Source organism: Bactrocera oleae, chromosome 2 (genome assembly GCF_042242935.1).
Source record: "Bactrocera oleae isolate idBacOlea1 chromosome 2, idBacOlea1, whole genome shotgun sequence".
Lineage (NCBI taxonomy): Eukaryota > Metazoa > Arthropoda > Insecta > Diptera > Tephritidae > Bactrocera > Bactrocera oleae.
Genome location: NC_091536.1, coordinates 3,388,791 through 3,412,238, shown reverse-complemented (window position 1 = coordinate 3,412,238; position 23,448 = coordinate 3,388,791). Strand labels below are relative to the sequence as shown.

General features: G+C 33.6%; 2 protein-coding genes across 7 annotated transcripts; one reads left to right on the top strand and one right to left on the bottom strand.

The window, feature by feature from the left end:
* Positions 1-499: 499 nt before the first annotated feature.
* PIG-L (phosphatidylinositol glycan anchor biosynthesis class L) lies at positions 500-3,309 on the bottom strand. Of its 3 annotated transcripts, none has more exons than XM_014243389.3 (6): positions 3,186-3,309; positions 2,955-3,042; positions 2,355-2,836; positions 1,927-2,217; positions 1,631-1,724; positions 500-791 (listed from the first exon to the last, which is right to left on the bottom strand). In XM_014243389.3, the coding sequence occupies exons 3-6, from the start codon at positions 2,812-2,814 to the stop codon at positions 608-610; spliced, it is 1,029 nt and encodes a 342-aa protein (XP_014098864.2). In that variant the 5' UTR covers positions 2,815-2,836; positions 2,955-3,042; positions 3,186-3,309; the 3' UTR covers positions 500-607. The 3 variants fall into 3 exon arrangements, with proteins under 3 accessions (XP_014098864.2, XP_069963067.1, XP_014098872.2); XM_014243397.3 differs by adding an exon at positions 1,174-1,259 and having other exon boundaries at positions 657-791; positions 2,955-3,298; XM_070106966.1 differs by having other exon boundaries at positions 2,955-3,295.
* Positions 3,310-4,763: 1,454 nt separating this feature from the next.
* On the top strand, positions 4,764-22,751 carry Pi4KIIalpha (phosphatidylinositol 4-kinase II alpha). 4 transcript variants are annotated; one of them, XM_014242881.3, is made up of 8 exons: positions 4,764-5,523; positions 5,698-6,589; positions 19,304-19,422; positions 20,042-20,172; positions 20,328-20,523; positions 20,584-21,225; positions 21,299-21,438; positions 21,561-22,751. In XM_014242881.3, the coding sequence occupies exons 1-8, from the start codon at positions 5,353-5,355 to the stop codon at positions 21,637-21,639; spliced, it is 2,370 nt and encodes a 789-aa protein (XP_014098356.2). In that variant the 5' UTR covers positions 4,764-5,352; the 3' UTR covers positions 21,640-22,751. The 4 variants fall into 4 exon arrangements, with proteins under 4 accessions (XP_014098356.2, XP_036229624.1, XP_036229626.2 ...); XM_036373731.2 differs by lacking the exons at positions 4,764-5,523; positions 5,698-6,589 and adding an exon at positions 16,699-17,035; XM_036373733.2 differs by lacking the exons at positions 4,764-5,523; positions 5,698-6,589 and adding an exon at positions 17,421-17,634.
* The last annotated feature ends 697 nt before the right edge of the window (positions 22,752-23,448 follow it).

Here is a 23,448-nt window from a genome sequence, read left to right as displayed (position 1 = left end):
TTGGCAAAAGCGTTTTACACGCCGTCAAATGACTTCACATTCCCTTTGTTGCCCTTGGTTTTGGTTTTCTGTTTTTAAAAGTTTTCGGCGCCAGATACTGAACATTCGTGGCACTCTGCCGACAACACCATCGTCACTAAACTTCATTATCATCATTATTATTGCCATTGTTGTAGCAGCACCAAAATCATTATTGCAGTTAGACATTTAATGCATTATTGCACCGGTCAGCTATTGCACGTAATAATTATTTTTGTTTACATAATTTAACGTTTTGCGGGTTTTGCTTTCAGCCGGCATGGGCAGCATACCGTTAAACAGTTTCATAAATGTGTATATAGTTCTTGTAATGTAAGCTTTTTTATTTGGGTTTTTATTGTTGTTGTAGTTGGCGCTATCTGTTGTATGTTGTATGTCTTTTATGTTTTGTGTTGTTGGTGTATTTTCGGTGTTTGCTGCTACACATACTCATACATAGAATTTATTACAACGTGGTACGTCTGGTTTGTCTGATTTTATTTTTAGATTTAATTCAGTTTTTACTATTAGCTGGCTGGCTAGCTGACTGACTGCGGCATTGTTTAAAGCTAATGTAAGTTGATGCAAATCAAAATGTATTATCGTCAATTTGCATCTCCAATTCGATGTCCGAAAGATTCACCTCACGCAAAGAATTTATGAACATATAACGTGAAAAGTAAATATACAACCAGCGGAACCATTTCATTTGGGATTTATGCTCACGCATAGCGCGACGTATTTGTGCAGCCTCATCCCATCCCAATATACACCTTTAAAGAATATAATGAGAATATAAGTTAACAATGCATTTCATAAAATTAAACAAATTAATAAGTAAATATATACATACATACACATAATATAATATATATGGATCATTCAAACTGTCTTTTAAATTTTAAGAAAATAGAAATGTTCGATATATTTTGTTTAAATAGGTCGGACATTACTTTAATATATGTATGTATCTAAATGTATTTATCGTTTTGATTTTTAGTTGAAGAATTAAAATTTAACAATAATTAAAATTTAAATTGTTTATGTAAAAATTTATTTATTTATTATATTTATTCACATGTATTTGAAAATTATCATATATAATGACCTTTCGTCATAGCAAAAATATATTATATATGAATATAGAAAACTTACAAATTCTGACCTAATTTTAGGAATTACACTTTTTTCTCTATAAATGTACTTCGCAATGTATTAAATTTGAAACACCAAAAATATACCTGAAAGTCATTAAAATAATTTTGTTTACAAACATTTTTGTGTATATACATATATGTATATGTATGTGTAGGGATACATTCATATATAGCGGAACTGATTGGAACAATGTTCACTTTAATATAGAAAAATATTGGTACAAACTACTAATAAAAATTAGTTTCGCATTAAAATATTGTAGAATGTGAATCGATACACACAATTTTAATAATTAAATGATAACCAATGAATTGTTGTAATAAACTTCAGAAACTATACCAAATCTTGAGTGAGTTTGTTTTAGAATATGCTATCAGACACTTTTACATCATATCTTATTATATCATATTAACACAAATGACTTGCGAATTATTTGATAATGATGTGAACTCACCAGTATGACGAAATGCAACATGTACAAAGCAAATCGAAAATCGAAATATATTTTCTTAAAATATTTATGGAGTCCAGTGTATAAAATTTGCATTCTGTGAAAATAAAAAAATTACAGTTTTAGTAGAAATGTTTAGTAATTTATATAATTTAATTATATATATATATTCATCGCGCATTCTCAACACGACAAATACTAATTACATGCATTTCGAAACTCTGGTAGCTATGACGCTTTCTTTAATAGCATACCTCTCGAATCAAATTGATGTAACTGATCGCTATATATGTACCTACCTTTTGGTAATAAATTAGCTAAACAGAGTGACGCTGCCGCGAAATATACTGCACTGTGATTGGGATGTTGGCTCACACCATCCCGGTCAAATGTACAGATCGCTTGAATATCGAGACTTTCAACAGTGTGCAGTATTAAATTAGCAACAACTGGTGCTTTCCATTCAACATTAGGGTCATCTGGCAGGTTTGTTGCGTTAACCATTATAATATTCGCTGCTGGAACGCCCAGCATTTCACATGAACGCCATAATTCTTCACGTCGTAATTGCGCTTGTTTCTCATAATTACCTATTAATAATTAGACAAATTATTGGCTTGTAATCAAATACTTAACTATAATATGAAAAGTATGTTAATATGCACACCAGATGTAGATTGATTCCATTAAATTTGTAGTTTAAACAAAACATGTTAATTATACTCACCGTTGGACAGACACAACACGTACACTTGGCAGCTGGAACGATGTGTTAATGTGTAGATTAGTGGGCCAAAGAACATGCATTCATCGTCCGGATGTGAAGTCACCAGTAAAAGCCGATCCAATTTGTGTTGCCTCGGAAAGCGCACATTGTTGACCAGCTTGCACCAACGCCACAGTGGGCTGTTGCTGCGTGTTGTGTAAAAAATGCCCAGGCATACTAGCAAGTACACCAGACACGCGTAAATAATATGCTCCAGGGCTTCGATTGCTGTCGAACTGAAGCGCCGATACGATAGAGTCGCCCAGTGCAGAACGTTAGCACGCCACGTTTCTTGTAACAAAATCAACGCTTGCGTCTGGTTGCCAACAAACTGATGCAGGAACCGACCGCTATCCTCGTACAATTGCAATGTACTCGCACTAATCAATTCGAACACTTGATTAAGCCAAGACAATTTCATTTCATTTCAAATGCAGCTCACACTGTGGTTAAAGTTTTCGAGGCAAAATGTTTTATTCGTTAAATAACTTTGAATATTTTGTATTTCGAATTCCTAGCTAATTTATTTATTTAAATTACAGAAATTATTTAAATACGTACATATATAATTTATAGCTTGTTTAATTTTTCCGGTGGGCAAGCCAAGACAAATGTTTCCAATTATGGTATTAATAATTTGTAGTTCTTTCTGCAATATATTATCGTTTTTCGTTAGTGTTTTCAGCTCAGACACTATTTAATAAATCCAATTCTTTCATATCGGAATAAGATATCAATTATTTTGTTTAAGAATTATAAAAATTTAAGATTTGTTTTGCCTCTGGCGCGCACCTGAGAGTCGACATTTGTTTCCTATATTTTTGGTGGTCGGTCGGTTCCTTTGGCAAATGGCACAGACAGCAAGCAGCTGTTCTCAAATTTTACCAGTAGTGTTGCCACTGTTCGCATAAATCTAATGTCATCTTAAATAAACATGGCAATGTCCAACAATAAAATACCAATAAGGCTGTGAGACAAACGGTAACATTTTTCTCTGTGTTGAGATGGGGTGAAAAAATTTGCCATGTCCCAGCTTACACATGGACTCTTTTGTCGCTCAAATTGGTTTTTTTGACGATGAGGAAAGTCGAACGGACCGTGCTGCACGCTTTGTGTTCTTGTTTGTAACAGTTCGCTGCTACCCTTTTTAGCATTCCTTTTCATATTCAAATTCTTTTCATGGTTGCAATAGCGCTCGGTTTCAAATGAATATACACGCTATGTTAGGAAATTTTAATTTCGTTACCTATTTTTTGTATGCTATATGCATATATGTGTATAAAATTATATAAATATTTCGGAAAATTGTGAATAAGGAGAAAATTAATACACTGGAAAATATTTAATTTCAATTTTTAATAACATTTAGCGGTATTAAATGTAATAATGTATACATAAATGAATTCTAATAAAAATGATAACATTATTTTCTTTATATTTACGTAATATAGCAAAAGACAAGGATGACATGATTCGAGGATTTCTTATTTTCCCTAATTTTTCTATCATTCTCTTTCCCTGATTATTAAGATTAGGGAATTCTGTACAGCGGATATCAAAAAAAGCGGGATGCCAGAAATGAACCCGCTAAAAATAGCTAAAAAAAACGTTTTTTTTTTCAACGAATTCCTTTCCGCACTGGCGCTCTTCAGTTTTTATCATAAATCCGCCGTAAAACGAACATTAAAAAAAAAATCATGAAAACCATGCATTTTTTGATTTTTGACAGCCAAAAAACCAGGTGACCGTGAAAGTGTACAAATACTTTTTTAAGTTATATGATGTTTTAGAAATTTTATATTATGAATACACGTATTTAGAGAGGTATGTGCGTGTTATAGTTCTACTCGAACCGAGGAGGGAACCGAGCACCTAAAAATAATATCTAAATGCGAAATACCCAAAAGTTATTTTTAAAATACTTAATCCATTTTCTTTCGACAGTGGCATGATTTGCAAATGTTTTAAAAAAATGTGGGTTTGACAGCTCTCTCTCGAATCAAAGAGTTTCGTATCATGTTATCCTTGCAAAAGAGTCCCAATGTAAACGCAATATGTATGAATTGTTTGTTATTCGTCGATATTGAATTCATAGCAACAACAGATCTTACAAAATAGTATTTTGAAAAAATTATATTATTTAATTGTGATCATAAATTTTTCAATTGTTTTTGAACTTGTTCTGCAAGTTCAAATTTTACCACATTAAGTTTGATAAATTGCCCTTATTATGAACAATTTTAAATATAATTGTCACAAAGGTGAATTCAAAATTTTTCAGTCATGGCAATACGAATTTTGTACTAACAAATTGCTACTGACAGCTGCTGTCACTCTTTGTAATTGGTGCGAATTTTTTCTACGTTTTTGTCTACTATTGTCAGGAAGGGAAGAACTTTTCTAAGTGATTTATTATTTTACTCTTATCTTTTTTCCTTAACAAATCCTTAACTATATTTTAAACGAATTTATATTCAACTGTGAACTTGGGATGCGGCCCAAATCAAATATAATTACAGTTTAATCGTAATAAAAATAATTTAGATATAAAACTTTGCAAAAAAGGGGATAACAAGAAATGGTAACAATATCCCAGCTGCTCCGATAACACTGATGGAGAAAACAAAGAAAGAATTCACAGATTAAAGAAAATAAGAAATCAATAAAATTGACTAGACCAAATAAAGGGGTCATCTATTAAAAATAAATATTGACCTAAAAGTGAAACGCGAAAAAGTTCATTATATACCCAGCAATACTGGGTATCCCAAAAAAGGATTAAGGGCCTTCACATATGTTAACACGTGTATATAGATAAGACAGGCATATAATTTGTCAGTGTAGTGTTGAAATTGTTAAAAACGGTTAAAAGTGAACTCAATATATACCATTTGAGCAACGATTCTAGTTTTAAAAATATTACGTTGAATTCTCGTCGATCCCACTGACATTTCCTTCAATGTCGTCTACTAATCAACCGTTTCTAAATATAGAAAATGTCGACTTAATCAGCACATTGTCTGAAGATGAAGCTGTCGCTGCAGCAGCTGCTGCGGCCGTATCGGTCACACCGGGATCAGGCGCCTCTATAGGTTCAATGAACGGAACACAGCTTGTAACACAAGTAGAGGTGAGTAAACAGTTTCAAATATAAAATTTTTCGTTAGTTTCTTTAAATATACATACATGTGTATGTATATGCACACCTATATCCACTTAATAGTATATTTTAATTCTTGTGTAAAATTTGCACATGCAAATATACAGTTGCTATGTATAATATTTATTTCTTTTAAATTTGCAGATAAATACAATCGGACTGAACAAAACAAAGAAGAAAAAGAAAAAATCAAGAAAAAAGTCACGGCGAGAGCATATATTGTTATCAGTCGATGATGATTCGGATGATGATGAAGAAGTTGATGTTTATGACGTAGATGTAAACGGAGGAAAGACCAACGGACATATTACTGATATTGGTGGCAATTTTGTCAATTTATTCACCGATGCGAATGAAAATGATAAGGTAGTTACCATCGGTAACGGCACTGCTACCGATGAGAGTGAATTTTTCAACTCGCTCAACGGACAGTCGCATCGTATTCACCAACCAAAACAAGAACAGCATACAACGCAACAACCTTTGTTTTTAGAAGAAAACCCAGCGCACAATAAAAGCAACGCCAGCAATTTATTTTCGCTCTCATCCAATACATTGCCAGTTTTAAATAATGGACTTGTTGTTACCACTACAGCTCAGCATCAACGTGCTAATAGTAGTTGTAGTCAAAATGGTATAGTCAGTAGTAGTAGTACGAGTAGCGTGAGCGGGAGTAATAATATTGCTCACATTTGCCCACAATATGGCAGTGGAGAAACATCTCCAACACATCAAGCTGATGTAAATCAGAGTGTATCGCCATTGTTGTCGCCAACATTACCTTCAGTGACAGCGACATCGCGTAATTTTCAAACGAAAAGTAATCAGCTGGTATCGTCGACACTACATCGTCATTACGAGAGCGCTGACGACGGTGACGAGATCTGTCTGGTGCCAGAGGTAGATTACGAGGGCTCTTCCATAATGGATGCAGGATGTGATAATCGGGAATCGCAGCCATTGCTCGGTGGACATGGATACAGTAGCGGTAGCGGAGGTCGCGATCGCAATGAACTGACGGTCAATACCTTTATGGGTGAGTGTTATGTGCATAAGAATGAGAAAAGAGATAATGCAAACAAATGTGTATAATTATAGCTAATGTGTACAATTGCGAAATTTGCAATAGCTTTTAAATATTTTTATTGTTGTGGGGGTAAAAGGCAGCACAGTGCGCATTTTGTGCTAATGCCGTCATAGAAATAACATAGCTATAAAACTAATAACGTAAATACTCAGAATTTATTGTGTTTGCGTTTTGGTTCTGTTTTGATCTACAATAGAATGTGCACTTACAAAGGTTTAAAGAAAAACTTGTTCCCAAATCGCCAGTCATCTATGGCTTCTTAACGTAAAAGTGTATGGTACTTCTCGTCTCAATTAAAATTTTACTACTCTATGTTACTAAAGTAAATATATAAGAGTCCCAAACAAGTAGTATGTACTACATGTGTAAATTTTTGTTGCAATGTTGCAAACGGGTCATAACCAAATGTATGTATGTACACACACATTTACATATATATAAGGGTCTCTATCGTTATTTGAAGTATTATTTGTTTAGTGCAAGTAGTTTATGATGAGTCACCATTTGTTTAGTAGATACACACACATACATACCTATATTTATTATTAGTATAATTACACTTTCAAACACAGTGCCATACATTCTACCATCACAATAAAAATTTTAGTAAAGAAATTCCCCTATTGGAATATGTAGAATATATTTCTCATTGTGTTAACTTACATTTCATCCGATTTTAAGTTGCTATGTAGAACTGCACTTTTGGCATATTTGGTTCTTATGAAATTTAAAACAAGAGAAACGTTAAATTTGTCTGCAGCGAAGCTGTAATACCCTTCACAAATAAAAAAGTTTCCATACAAGAACTTGTTGTTGTTGTTGTGGCGGCAGAAAACATTCCTGTAGTAATTTCGAAGAATGGTGCTGAGTTGACAGTCCTTGGCCGGATAAAAATACGGGTCCGTTCCGGTTACTTAGAGAAGAAAAGGTCGTGTGTATAATTTCAGATTAATATCTCAAAAATTTAGGGACTAGTTCAGGTGTATACAGACGGCCAGACAGACGGACATGACTAAATCGACTCAGCTCATCATGTTGATCATTTATAAATGTATGTATATATTTTTATAGGGTTTCCGACGTTTCTTTCTGAGTGCCATAAACTTTGTGGCAAACTTAACATACCCTGTTCAGAGTATAAAAACAAAAACTCCTAAGTAATGCCTTATGGTATTTTATAGTAAACTGATATTGACAGTATTTTTCTGAAAGGGCTTTAGTCTACTGGAAAGCGACGAATCGTCTCATAGATGAAGCAAAAATCGTAATAACTGTCCTCAGCTGTACATTTTTGCTTTACTTGTACAATATATAGGCGCAACATGCACGCTGCTTACGAAAGAGACAGATAAAATATATAATTGCAGCACAACTACACAAACAAAAATTCAATAATTATGAACATTAAATATTTTTGCAAAACAAAAATGTGCATTAATGTTAATGCTTTTTAAATGTACAACATATAATATAAACTATTGTAATCCCATAACCCTATTTTCTTTATAGTGAACTGTATTATGTATGTCCTTCATAAAATTTATTCCTTTATTATTATGTCCTTCATAAAATTAATTCCTTTGGCCTGCACCAGTAATATGTTTCCGTCGCTCTTAATTTCTTACGAGTAAACATGTTGCCCATAATCGTTACAATAATAACAACGTGTAGGCGCATTTGTATTTGCATTCCTCTATATTTGTATATATTTAAAAATATATAAAATGCATAAAGTGACAAAATATTTCAAGGTTAAGGTTAAGAGCAGTGGCGTTGAACTTTTTTGTTCTAATATTTTCTTTTTGATTATAAGCTTGACAATTATTTCCTGACCTATTGTTATTGTTTTTTTTTGTTTTAAATAGTTTTTAAGAATGCTACTGACGTAGTAATACTTATGTAAATAAAAATTGGCTTAAAAAAATAAACCAGTTCTATAAGTTCCAGGCAAATACAGCATACAAGCCTTCAGTAATTGTAAAAAAAGTGGTCTGAACATCGAACAGAATCGCCGTCATCATAGGATATGTCATAGCTACCATACAAATTGATGGATCAAAATCAAGATTAAAAACCTTCATAAACTATGCACGCGGTTGCGAACTGAAATGCTATTCAGCCGTTCTATGCACTCCTGCAGTGTACCTCTTGATAGTGCTGCCCCTTAGCACTAGGTCAAGCGTGGAGTTACTGCATTCAGCCTTGCTGTCGAGGGTAACTTAAACTTCCTTGTGAAGTTTACCCTTTTGGTAATACTGTCCCTCGGGAGAAGAGCCAGTGGTGTTTCATAACATAAGGTCTTCATTTGCCGGGTCGAGATTACCTTCCAACTGCCAAAGCTTTCTGCTGTCACTTGAAGCATTGTATGTTGAGCTGTTTGACCGATTACTAGATGGAGCGTTGTGAGCGCAGACGCAGGCGAGTCTTTGCAGTTTCGATAGTTAAAGTCAGGATGACGAGACGAGTTGAAATCCGGATGTCTGTCGGATGATAACCCCGCCCACTCTCCATATACCGATTTTGTTAAAAACTATTAAAAGTGTGACAAATCAGGATGGTATAAGAGAGCTTTATAGGTGTCGGTATCAAAATTGGACTGTGCGCGTGGCACCGCCCACTTTTAGGTGTAATCAACTATCTCGGGACCTGCTCGACCGATTTTAACCAAATTCATAACATAACATACTTACAATATTCCCATGCTACAGAATGGAAGAAATCGGATCACAACCACGCCTACTTTCCATATAAGAAAATTTTAAATTCCATCTTATTAATTTACATTTTCGTATCCAAATAAAGCACCGATTAATATAATGGGATAAAACTTTGCACGAATAGTCCCCTAAAAATGTGCCACCTTATGACAAAAAATTGTCCATATCTAACCAAAACTGTACCTAACAAAAAGGTACCGAATATGTGGACCCCAGTGTCTATAGTTGACTTTTTACCGAAATTATCGGTCTATGTGTGAGATTCATAATTGAAATTCGGTCAAAAATATAGTAATAAAACTAAGTGTGTATATAACCTATAATACAACTTAATTAAATACAAATTTGATTGTAATCCATTGACGATTTCGTCGAATAATGAACGTTGAATTGTTTCGCAACATATATAGGGTATTTTCTTTGCTTTGATCCTTGCAAGTTGCAAGAGTATAAAATGTTCGATTCGACCCGCACTTAGCCCTTCCTTACTTATTTTTTATTGTTATTTGTGAAATGTATCGCATTAGAAAATGAAGGGATGGCTGAAAAATGTTATATGAGTATGCATTTATTCAAATCAACACAACAATGCCGAATATTGTTACACTGGAAATGGTATATCCATAGGTATAAAAGTAAAGATCGGAATGCATGACAAATGTACGAAAACAAACCATGTAATTCATTTAATCTCGTCATGCTCGGCGATATTGTGCAAATATATGTTGACAATAACAATTTATATGCATATATACATATGTATTGTATGTCTGTAAATCGGTGCATAACAGAGATAAAGGCTAAATTTAGTTTTAACAAGTAAGAAAGGGCTAAGTTCGGGTGTAATCGAACATTTCATACTTTTGCCACTTGCAAGGTACATAGGCGGAGGAACACCTTCAAGTTATGGCAAAACTTTATATTAAACTGAGGAAAGTATCGCCGTGATTCCATCATTCATTTAAGGAAAGAGAATACACTGTTATTAGAAAAAGATTCTTTCTGAATTTCATTAAGATTTCTTACATATTGACTGATAGCTGCGGTATAAAGTGAACCGGAGGTCTAAAAATATTTATATTAGGTATATGGTGGTTAAGGGAAGTGTTGACCTGCTTTTATCCATTTTCGACAGAAGTTATAGTGTGATTTCGAAAATTTTTGGACGTAAGATAAAATACCTCGATGCAACATGTTGAAAGTGTATAAAAGGGTCTGCTGAAATCTGTCAAAGGTAGATTCTTGAGTATTTTTTCTTACTGTTTGATACCTTAAATCGATGTGTTTTGTTCTAATGGTGCAAGGAGTTTTTACATATTTGTGTAAAGAGCAAGACTGATAGCACTCACCACCCCTCTCTCTAATTTGACTTATGCGCTTCTTATAACTTGCATGTTGTATGTAAATATAATGTGTGAAATGTTAATATGTAGTTATTTATATACGTGGACGGCATTAGCAATTGCCTTAATTTATACATGCGATAAGAAATACGTGTCAGTCATTTGCCACATAACAAACCTTTTGCATTTGATATCAATGTGCGTTACTTTTGTTGACACCAAAAATAAATCTACCAAGTAAAAACACAATTTTTTGCTTTTAATGTTATTTAATAAAATTTCAAATATAATATGTTAAAACTAGGTTTTATAGTTCTAAAAAGTTTCATGCGTTTATGTCAACTTGCCTCTGCGATTCCTTTGATGACTATTGTTCGTCTTATATGTTGGTTTATATACACTGCGCTTCATCAGGTTAACACATTTCAGGTTTGAATAGTTTTGGTTGCTTTCTAACAAAACTAAAGAAGCTACAATTCTAAATTAATTAGAGATTATGAATGAATAATTTTCCTACTAAATAAAACAACAATTAGTGTTTCCCATTTTTTCATATTTTTTAATAATCTTCTTTCGAAATTAACAAAAAAGTCTTTATTTAATATTCATTAGCATTTTTAGCTAAGACCATAATTTTAAACTTATGTTTTAACTAATTAAAGCATTTGTATATTATTTTAATAATGAGTCAATCACGATTTGTTGAGAATGAGCTCTAAGATCCGATTGGGACTCGTACATTTTTCTAATGTATTTTAAAAAAATTGATGATCAAGCATTTTTAATACCTTCAACTAATTGATCTTTAGATCTTGAGACAACCATCCCCACACCTCTTCTATTGCATCGATGTAAGGTAAGTAAGGCGCCCACTGCATTAAATCGACGTTTTGTACTTCAATCCTCGACTTAAACACCCGGGCAGTGTGAATCGCTCCTTTATCGTATCGTGCTAAGTTCCAAACAGAGTTTTAGAATAGAGAAAACCAGTTTCCAGTACGTTTTTATACGCGTGTACATTCATATTAGTATTCAACAAGCAAGGAAGCACTAAGTTCGGGTGTAACCGAACATTTCATACTTTTGCAATCAATCTTGTTAACTTATATTATTGGTCATAGCTAAAATTATATTAAAGTCATCTATATAATAAGATATATCTGACGTAAACTCAACCTAAAAGGTTAAATTTAATATATTAAGTTGATGTACAAAACGTCAATCAGATAATCGGAATTGATTATAGTAAGGATATGAGATTTGGATCAAGGTTTAAACCAATTCCAATCATGTTCATGCTAAACCTTTGACCAACCTAAGCAGTTTAAAGACAGATGGGAAGCCGAAATCATTATATAGGATATACCGGGGGCAGTTAAGAGGGGCTGATTTATCTAACTTTTGACATTGCTCAGGTATTTCATTTTCATTTCAAGCAATTTTATAAACATAAAACTCATAAACTAACCGCCATACAAGTATTCAGCATAGGGTTTGTTAAAATAACGAAAATCCTTATATGATATATGACATATTTTCGGCATTAACCTATAGCATGTCCAATATTATACGTTCAGTCAGTGGGCAAGTTTTCATCCGATTTTATCCATTTTATGCACAAAGATACATTGTCAGTTACATGGAAAATCATACTTTTTCAATTTCATTAAGATAACTAACATATTGACCGATCAGGTATATATTTCCGGTATAAAGTCAGCCGGAAGTTCGAAACTTTTTCGTTTGGGTATATGTGGACTAAGGGAATTATTTTATTATTATCAGAAGAGGATTCTCTCTGAGTTTACAGATTGACCGATATTTTCGATAAAAAGGACTCGATATGGAATTCGACAGTGCCTCCCATAAAGCACTCTTCTATGATCTAAAGGTGTAAAATTGCATATTTCTGACGCATTTATTTATTGATTTATCGCGCTTAGTAGATTTTAACAGTTGTATGAGGAGTGGGTGGGGTTATGAAAGCAATTTGATTAATTTTCCACTCCCATTTTTTATGTTTAGCTCCCAAGTGGCCCTTGCTACTGCGATTCCCTGTGTCAACAGTTTTGTATCTTAATTTATTGCTTAGTTGTGGCACTTTATAGGTTTTTGTTTAGTGGCGTTTTGTGGGCGTTGCATTGTTCCGATTACGCCTATCTACGAACTCGTCTTTTTTTTTTGCCAAGGAACCCGTATGCCAAGTTTCATTATAATATCTCAATTTTTACTCAAGTTACAGCTTGTACGGACGGACGGACTCGGATTTCAGCTCGTCTCATCACCCTGATCATTTATATATACATATATAATTCCATATCTATCTCGATTAGTTTTAGGTGAACAAAACTATTATACTCTAGCAATATGTTGCAAGAGTGTAAAAATTTGGTGTCAATATGTATTCAAAATCCGAAGATAAATGCAAATCAAGCTACATGTGCTAGCCTGATGATGCCAAAATAAACTTTGACTAAAAAGAACAGAAAATAGTAAAAACCATATGAGGGTACAATCTTCTCGTACAATCTTTACCAGTGATTGTTCATAAAAATATGGAAAAATTAGAAAGCAATAAGTAGCTAAAAGTCCAAAAAATCAGAAGCAATTGTTTATGGCTGATGAAGGTGTGCTAATCTGGTGGCGCGCATTATATTCTATATATGTATGTATATACAAGAAAATACATATGTATGTATGTGGAAGTGTACGCAACTTTATCATTTGTGATAGCTTCACCAAATCTATCTACCCATACATATATATATATATCAATTGTAGGCGTTGCTCATAATTTATTTTAAGTTCTCTTTATATTTTCTGTTCTATCTGCTAGTCGCTGATTTGTACATTTTAGAGTTTAATTAATATGTTAAAGAGGATCAATTTGTAATAGTTATCTAATATTCTTACCCATACACTGGATTGGTATTTATCAAAGTTTTACTTGCAAGATAAAGTAACTAGATTACATTTGTACTTACATTTACGCTGCTTCGTGATCAAGACGTTTATACCTATTATGTTAGGTGTTAAAATGTATAAACATATAATTGCGATTATCTATTTTTGGTATTTAACGAGGGTTATCTCCAGACTTAACTACCAGTAGATAATTTATTTTCATATTTGTTGTACAGATTAAAAGAGAATTGTTGGTAACAGCTAAAACTAACTCAGATATACACTGCGCTTCATCAGATTATCGCCCCCTTTTCGTTTAAACTTAACTACTCACTCTCTCTAACAGTAAAATATGTATGTTTTATATTTGATGAAAAAGCATACACGTGTTTTCATCCTCCAAAGATTAGCGCTCCAAATACGATTTTAATTATTTTACAGAGTTTTTCAACCACGTTCACCAAATCTAGTGCTTAAATAAATAGTTTTCTTCGAATCGGTTTTGTTTGGCTTTTTAATGCAATTGAATCATATTGTGTCCTTATAGCTAATTATGAGGTAAATTGAATAAAGAATGTTAGAAAATATTTGTATTGCTCTAGCTCAAATATTATGGATAATATTTGACATTAACCAAGCATGCTTAGGGTTGGGCCAATCTGAGGATGCGCAGGGTATGTTGACATTTATATATAGTTATGTTCACAAAAATAGCAGCGCTCATTTGAAACCCATTGAAAACGAAAGATAAAAAAGCAAAAATGAAAAGAAAAATAATTTACGGGCGATTTGAGGTCGGAAGGAGGAAAACGGTTTATCTCATTTAACGGCATAACACGAGATCTACAACACCCTTTTCACAGAGTCTCAAAATGTATGTGAAAAATTCGAATAACCTAGTTTTTCAAATTTTTAATTTTATCTTGTACAAACATTTTATTTCTTTTACGAAATTTGCTGTTAACTTACCATGCACTTATTTCACAGACTGATTGTGGCTCTACATTCATACATAAGAAGTTTTTATTTGTACGTATATTTTTTAAAACTTGTTACTCAATATAGAGCAGTTCATTTTGGCTGACCAATGTTTGTGTGTCTAAAGAAATTCTTAACATTTCTTCTCGTAAATTTTAAGCCATTCGTCTTCTTGAAAGGCCAATTTTTACGAAATTTCCTTCCCTTTATAATGAAGCATAACTTATTATTTAAGTACAAAATACTTGAGCTGGTCCATAATGCTTTGAATTCTATATATGTAATAGATCATCCACCTCTGTATGATAAGCAGCGTCAAACCGTTCTTTCTATGTGATAACAGTATACTGAAACATGTTAGATTAGTTTTTAGGATAAGATCCTAATGCTGACAACATCTCTAACCAAAAAATTCTATTTAAAATGTTGACTTCGATAATTTTATGTGGTTATTCGCTCTCAGTAAACTGTATATCCTGCGTTTCATATTGTGGTAAATTTGTGTGTGTTACTGGCTTTCAAATTGTGATCTAACAAATGTCTTCTGATTGTCTTTATACTCATATTGTTGTTTAACTCGTCCTTAACTTTCTGAGAGCTAATATTAGGGTGCTTCTAACTAATTCAATACAGTTTCGGTCAGTTTATTCGCCTGTCTAACGTTTTGTACCATATGTCTTTAGTTTTTTCTAATTTTTAGACACTTGACACCACTGTGGCTGGAAAATATTATAATAGGATGATTACGCTTACTTTAAGCAGCGATTGCAAATATATTATTTATATAAAAATTTTGACAAAACAAAACGATTTTCGGATATAGCCTTGTCCGTTCATCCTTTCGTCTTTCCATGAAACTTGAATTAAAAACAAGAAAAAACGTTGGTTCGGTTGCACCGAAGCTATAATAGCCTTCACAAATACAAAAGCCCCTTACAAGAACTTGATTCCGAACGTTCAATTTGTTTGGCAGCTATATGCTGTAGTGATCTGATATCGGCCGTTCCGACAAATGAGCTGCTTAGTAAGAAAAGAACAGGTGCAAAATTTCAGATCGATAGCTTAAAAACTGAGGGACTAGTTTGTATATATACAGACAGGCGGACAGACATACAGACAGACGGGCATGGCTAAATCAACTCAGCTCATCATGCTGACTATTTATATATATATTTTATAGGGTCTCCGACGTTTCCTTCTGGGTGTTACAAACTTCGTGGCAAACTTAATATACCCTGTTCAGGGTATAAATATATATTGATAAAACTGGGCTTGCATCGGTTCTTAAAACAACTGTCATGTTTGCATTCACTTTACTAACCTATACATTACTCGAACTTCTAGTCGAGAAGTATTGTAGAAAAGTACAGTTTTGACCTCAGAAAGCCGTACTTTATAATAATTTTATCATCTGATCAAATTGAACAAGAAAAAACTACATGTTCTACATTTTTATTGGATTTTTTCGATGTCATATACAAAACTCCCCTTGTTATGTGAAATGATGCGTTTGATGAATGTAGGGTCCTCAGCTACGTTGTCAAGCATCTCTTTTGCGATCTCTCTTCGACGTCGTTTTTGCAAAAGGTTCAGGTTTTTTGGACGAGTCCAGCTTTGACGCATTTCATTCTGCATTCTCTCCAATGCTAAAACGACGATTTTCAAGCACTGTTTCTTTAAGTTCTTCGATGTTATCGTCATTAACAGAGGATAATGGCCGACTTGCATGAGGCAAGTTTTTGATGACTTCACGACCAAAGATTTGTGTTCGTGAACAAAATTTAAAGCAAACTCAGCGACATCTAGTGAAGGTTTCTCTTTCCGAAATATTAACTGTAAACGGGTAGAATAAATCTTAACTGATAACAACCCTGGTATCCTCCAGTATTTTCTGTTACAAAAATAATTTTATATATATATTCAGTTCATTGTGAACGCTGCTTTAAACCGTAATGAATTCATTTTGATTTATTTTCGAATATCTTCAAAAATGTGTACTTTTATTTGAACTAAATGATTTTTTTTTTTAAATTGTCAGTGTCAAAATAACTTAAATGAAAACACAGTATTAAAAGAATTTAGAAAAAAGCAAACAGTGGGTGACGTGAACCGTGAACGAAAAATCAAAAAGACTTATTGCAATTAGTTGAAATTTTGTAAATATCCAAAATACGGCGGAAAAACAGCAACTGCATTAATGTCCATTAGAAAGCTGGCTTCTCAACCGACTTTAGACGAAAGGAAATCGGTAAATTACCATTGCCATTGTGGACAAAAAAGATGTGAGAATGAGTTTTCGCAATATTTGGAAAGAGAGAGTGAAGAGGACATTATTACTCATATTGAACGCGTGAAGGCTGAAAGAACCATCGATGGTGAAGAAAGTAGTGATTCTTCTTATGAGATTGTGGCTGCATACTGTGGATGTGTGAATTGTCCGCTAAAATTTTTGTGTAAGTGTAAATGTGCCTGCTACCTATTGCTGCTGTGTGACACCGTTGTTCGCCATTGAACGTTATATGGGTTAGATTGCACCTACGCACTGCAACCTCCTGTGTCCAATACATATTATATGTATGTACATACTATGCAGATATTTACAGACATTCGTGTGTTCATCGCTGCATTTTATAGATACTGAAATGCGACGCAGAATTGTGTCAGCAGTATTTTTCTCACTTCGTTTTTTTGTTTTTGTTTTTACCTCTTTGCACTCTCTGCTTTGCTTTAGCTACGTGAAAAGCGATAGCAAAAAACTTGAAAATTAAATAAAATGTTTTGTGTCGCATTTTGGTGTTCTGAAGCAGGAGGCGTTCGTATTATCTTGCGAGCTTTCGAGTTGCTTCACGTATGGCAACGTATGTGGGCCGCTTGTCAGCCGTTCACGGTCATTAAATGTGTTCTAATTAAATTTTTGCTCGTATAGGCTTTGCTTTAATAATATAATCAAGTGAATTTTAGAATTCCAATAATACCTACAAAATGTGCTCGTCTTCGCAGGACTACACGCTGTTTGAGGACTTTGCGCATTGGAATATATTGCAATTAAGGGGTAACTAATAAATAAATATATCTTAGAAATATTTAAGTGTTGCAATTTTATTTGTACCGCTTTAGATTTTTTGAAATATGTTTGTGTAATGTGAAAAGTGTGATGATACAAGAAAAGATGTTAACTTCGGCTGCACCATAGCTATAATTATATATATATATATAACAGGTACTTTTTTTATAGCATAAATTAGCATAAAAAAACTTTCATCTTGATTTTGATATATATATAGAATAATAATATCGGGTTTACCAATAGAGATGATATGATTTCTAAGTGGCGTTTCGGCCATTTTTAATATGTCATGGTTATTTTTTATTCTATGTAGTAATGTTTACAATTTCATCATGGACCATCCACTTGCAACTTTTCGTGCGCTCTTGCCATTTAATGGTCGTTATGCTTATGGTGAGTGGTGTGGTAAATTAACAAAATTTTCGATTCTGGTGTGAAGAAAATCCAAAAATTATTCATGAACAACCATTACTTTCACCTAAATTGACAGTTTGGTATGGTTTCTGGTCTGGTGGAATCATCGGTCTGCACTTCTTTCGAAATGAAGCTGGTGACACCGTTACTGACAATGGAGAACGGTATAGATCGATGATAACCAACTATGTCCGGGACCTACGTGCCACACAGCACGTGCAACAACCGAATTATTGCGAGAAAAGTTTGGAGATTCGATAATTTGAAGAAATTGTGACATTGAAAGACCTCCAAGAAGTTGTAATTTAACACCATTAGACTACTTCTTGTAAGGTTATTTGAAGTCATTAGTCTTTAGCAATAACGCAAACTCTCGTCATGCTTTAGAAGTCAATATTAAACGAGCTATACATGACATACGACTTGATTTAGTGGAAAAAGTACTCGAAAATTGGATTCAACGAATTCATTCCTACAAAAGAACTTAGCCATTCCTTACTTGTTATACGACAGATATCAACGTCAATAAAAATATAGATTAAACGTTGCGAAATAAACTAAGATAGTTAAATTCCACACATAAAAACTTTGTTGTTCTCTCGATAACTCTTTTGTCGGCTACTTATTAGCTTCAACACTTTCAAGTTTTCTTTGTAACTCTGTTTTTTGATCACACTGTAATTGCATACAAATTGACACCCAGTAACGACAATTTCCACCTGTCTCTTGGAAAAGCTAGCAAGTAAAAATAGCAAAACTTAAAAAATCGTTGCATAATTTATGAACAGTTCAATAAAATTGACGTGCTGACGGTGAACATTTCAGTTAAATCGTTTTATTGTGTAATGAACAATATGAAATTATTGCATATGTTGTACGATGGTATGTGTGAGCAAAGCTGTCGTCTGACTGACGTTCTACTGTTTTGATTTTTTATCGCTCTGCTTTTGGTTAGTCCGGTGTGATGGGTGCCCGTGAAAGTTGGCTCAGATGTAACGGTTGGCGATTGTGGTGGCAACATTTGTGGCTATGTCCAGTTTCCACCGTACATTTGCCACCTTGCAGATGGAAGCAGCGTGTCCACGTTTGCCGCATTATGGTTTTGCGCACCAATTTAATTAGTAATTAATGACTTTTTACATCTTACATATATGGTATATGTATGTATGTGTATACACATATATATATGTTGAATAAATATTTTTATCTTAACTAATGCAATATTCTTTTTTGTTTGCAGATGATCCCGCATTCAATGAAGTTGTATTGCAAGTAGAAACGGCCATTACAGCCGGTGTTATGCCAGAGCGCATCTATCAGGGCAGCAGTGGGTCGTATTTTGTAAAGAACGCCGAAGGTGTAAGTGAAATAATTCAATTAATAAATACTTAACTTAAACTTGTCAAATTATTGTCATATTGCCTTAATGCCCGATTATGGAAGAAAAATCTAGATACTCTCCAGAATAAATTTTCTTAAGTGAGTTCGTCTCTTTACCTAGCCCTAGGAGGCCTAGAGGCTTTCAAGAGAAACAATAAATTTGAATTACACTTCGACGAAAAGATTTCTATATACTATACTTAAAGTCTCAGATCCGAATATGCTCCACTGCGAGTAAATTTTAGTTTTAACAAATTCGATCTCTTGAATCCCTTCTTAATTAGTTTTTATTTTTGTTGACTTCATCATAACTTGCGTCTGATTGTCTGTATGGCTGTTAGATAGATTTGACAGTTTTGCAGATATTTCAACTGTTTTCGTCAGTAGTCGCTACATTAAATGAATTCTTTACGGGGAAATTCCACGATTAAGTTGACTTTTGTGCGAATTTTTGGTAGTAAAATCAAACACTATTATACTCGATCCAAAATTTTTTATCTGTATTTTTCGTTCATATATTATTTAAACACATACATATGTATGTATGTATATGTAAAGACAAGTAGTTTTAGTTCTAATTATATTTTTATATTTCCAGAAAATCTTAGGTGTGTTCAAGCCGAAGGATGAGGAGCCCTATGGACGACTGAATCCGAAATGGACCAAATGGATGCATAAGTTGTGTTGTCCTTGTTGCTTTGGACGCGCCTGTCTGATACCGAATCAAGGGTAATATAGTTTATTAATATTAGAGAGTATATGGGATTTTATGAAAGACGGAAAATTGATTTCGTTCATACTTCATACTTGTATGTTATCAAGAATACAGATATAACCCTGTAAATTAAAAAAAAAGTAGTAAATTGATGTCCCCGTCATTTCAGCTACTTGTCAGAGGCAGGTGCCAGCTTGGTAGATCGTAAATTGCATCTAAATATTGTACCAAAGACCCGCGTTGTACGGCTAGTTGCCGAGACTTTCAACTACGCACGTATCGATCGACAGAAGGCAAAACTAAAGCGACGCATCAAAGAACACTATCCGTCGGCGCATTTCAATCGCATGAGTCTGCCACTTAAGGTAGAAGGCATATACTTATATATATTATAAAATAACACTTGAAATTTTCTTCCCCCATAGACTGGTTCCTTTCAGCTGTTTGTTGAAGGTTATAAGGATGCCGACTTTTGGTTACGTCGCTTCGAACAAGAGCCTCTCACCGCAAAACTCGCCAACTCCTTTCAGCTTCAATTTGAACGTCTTGTTGTACTCGATTACATTATACGTAATACGGATCGTGGCAATGACAATTGGTTAATACGCTATGTGCGGCCTACAGGTACTGCAAAGACTTCCGCTAACGGCGGAGGGTTGCTTGTGAAACCAACCAACGTATCCGAACAAACATCACAAAAACAGGACGGCGAACAGACGCCACAAATTGCTGACAAACTGGATGCCAATAAATTAGACTCAACGGCACAGAAGCAAGATTCTGAGCCTGCTTCTCCTAATTTTGACGTAGCCAGTGCAAATAAACCGACTACTAGTCAGTCAGGTGATACGACAACAGAGGGCGCTATTACAATTGCGGCAATCGATAATGGGCTGGCATTCCCATTCAAACACCCCGATTCGTGGCGTGCCTATCCGTATCACTGGGCGTGGTTACCACAAGCGAAAGTGCCATTTAGTGAAGAGACGAAAAACCATGTGCTGCCATTGTTGTCCGACATGAATTATGTCGAGGAAATTTGTACGGATTTATTTTATTTATTTCAGGTATGTATATGTGCCTGTAATTTTATAAATAAATGTTTATAGATTATTTATATTTCTTATGATCTGCTAACAGCAAGATAAAGGTTTTGATAAGCGTCTTTTCGAACGCCAAATGTCTGTGATGCGTGGTCAGATATTGAATTTAACTCAAGCGCTTAAGGATGGTAAATCGCCAGTGCAGTTGGTGCAAATGCCGGCAGTAGTGGTGGAAAGGTATGGTATATGAAAACGTTTTTATGTAAGAGTATTTGAAGTGGTCATCTCCATTTTCATCATTCTTGCGTATAATCTCATCTTATGGATATAAATATTTTATTCGTATACTATGTTTTCAGATCTCGCGGTCAAAATAGTCGGTTCTTCTCGTTTACGCAACGCTTTCAAAATAAAAGTCCTTTCTTCTCATGGTGCTAACATGAGCGTTAGCGCAGCAACCACACTCTCATTTTAAAAGTTGTCGAAACAATTATAAAATGGATTAAACTTACGAAGCGGTTCAAATGTTGCTAGCTTAAATCGAAAGATCAACTGTAAATAGTTGAATTATTTCAGTATGTGTGTCCGTATAATCGGGGACTGACTGTGTGTTTTGCCATTTAGTGATACTTTTGATATGCTTACACACATATACATACACAGCTCTTTCGAGAACATACCCACGTATTTACTGTTTGTTTTCTTAGTTCTAATATTGTACATACATACATACATACATACATACTAAATATGAGGTTATGTGTAAAGCGAAGTACTATTTTTATGAAATTTTTTGTATATTTTCATATTTGCTTAATTTTAATTGGAAATTGTTATCACTTTAGCTGAAGGAAGTTTAGAATGTACATTGCATAATGTTATTTACTAATTAAACAAAGAAGAGCTTTCGTTTACTCATATATAATTAGATATTTACATACACACATATATACTTACTATGTACGCATAATACAAACAGACATATTACGTAATTCTATGTAATATTTTCACTTCGAAGTTGATTTTCCTCAAAGACATCTCTTGAAGTGAATTCATTTGTGCTTAGTGGCATAATATGTCTGCTTTTTTTATGCATTGCCATTCCAATAATAATAAAAATCAAAGTTTAAAGCAGGTATTGCAAAATTTTATTTTATGTAAAAAGAAATAAATATTTGCTTGAAATGTCGTGATTCCTCTTAGTTTACAGCGGGAACTGACGTCCTTCTATACTTGAGAGACGCTAAAGTCCATGAATCATAATCTATCAATCACGCTCTTTCATATCCATTACTGCATAGATACATATATATATATATATACCAATATAAATATATTTATTAATATTATATACAGTAATTTCATTGTTAAGTGAAACAATTTAATCTATTCAATGATGTAATCGAGTACACCGATACGTTTACGATGTTTAATGCTGCAATTGAAGATAAATGAAATTAGGTAGGAGAAATACTTAATTATATAAATACATATGTATATACAAATAAAAATCCATAATTTTATTTAACACTCTTCAGTGCAAATAAGAATTTTGAAATGGAATCATAATAAACTACAAAGCACCCATACACGCACTTCTATTACATGCACACATGTATAAAAATGGATTTTGTTTTTGCTTTTTTGTAATATAATCCTAATTCATTCATAACACGTCTACTTATTAAATGTACGGTACGCTTGCGTAACTATATGCATATGTAAACATTTGTCGTATAACTTAAGCCATTAGGGTATTTATATCAAAAATGAGGAATTAGGTTAATTTTTATTCCAAACAACATAAATTAGCCTTGAGATACACCTACATACATTTACACTTTGCCTGATTTTATGTGTGAGCATGTCCATCTAAAAATGAACGAGTATAATTAAATCCAAAACCAATAAATATCTAAGTTTTACTTAGGGTTAGATGGTTCAAACCATTACTTTTGCATTTCATTATTTGCCAGCTATTTGTGTAAAATCATGCGATCTTTAACGTTGGGAGCTACTGTTACAAGTTCAGGCCGTTTTAAAAATGAAACTATAATAAATTTTTTAATAAAGTTAATTGTTAATTGTTAATTTAGTAATGCATATATGTACTAAATTTACAATGCACAAGATTTTCAATTATCACCGTTAGTTTTCATAACGGCTCTTCATTCATTCATGGTCATTGATCAATAGCAGCACGCACAGTTTCTATTGGTATTGACGACGCTGCTCCAACCAAGAATT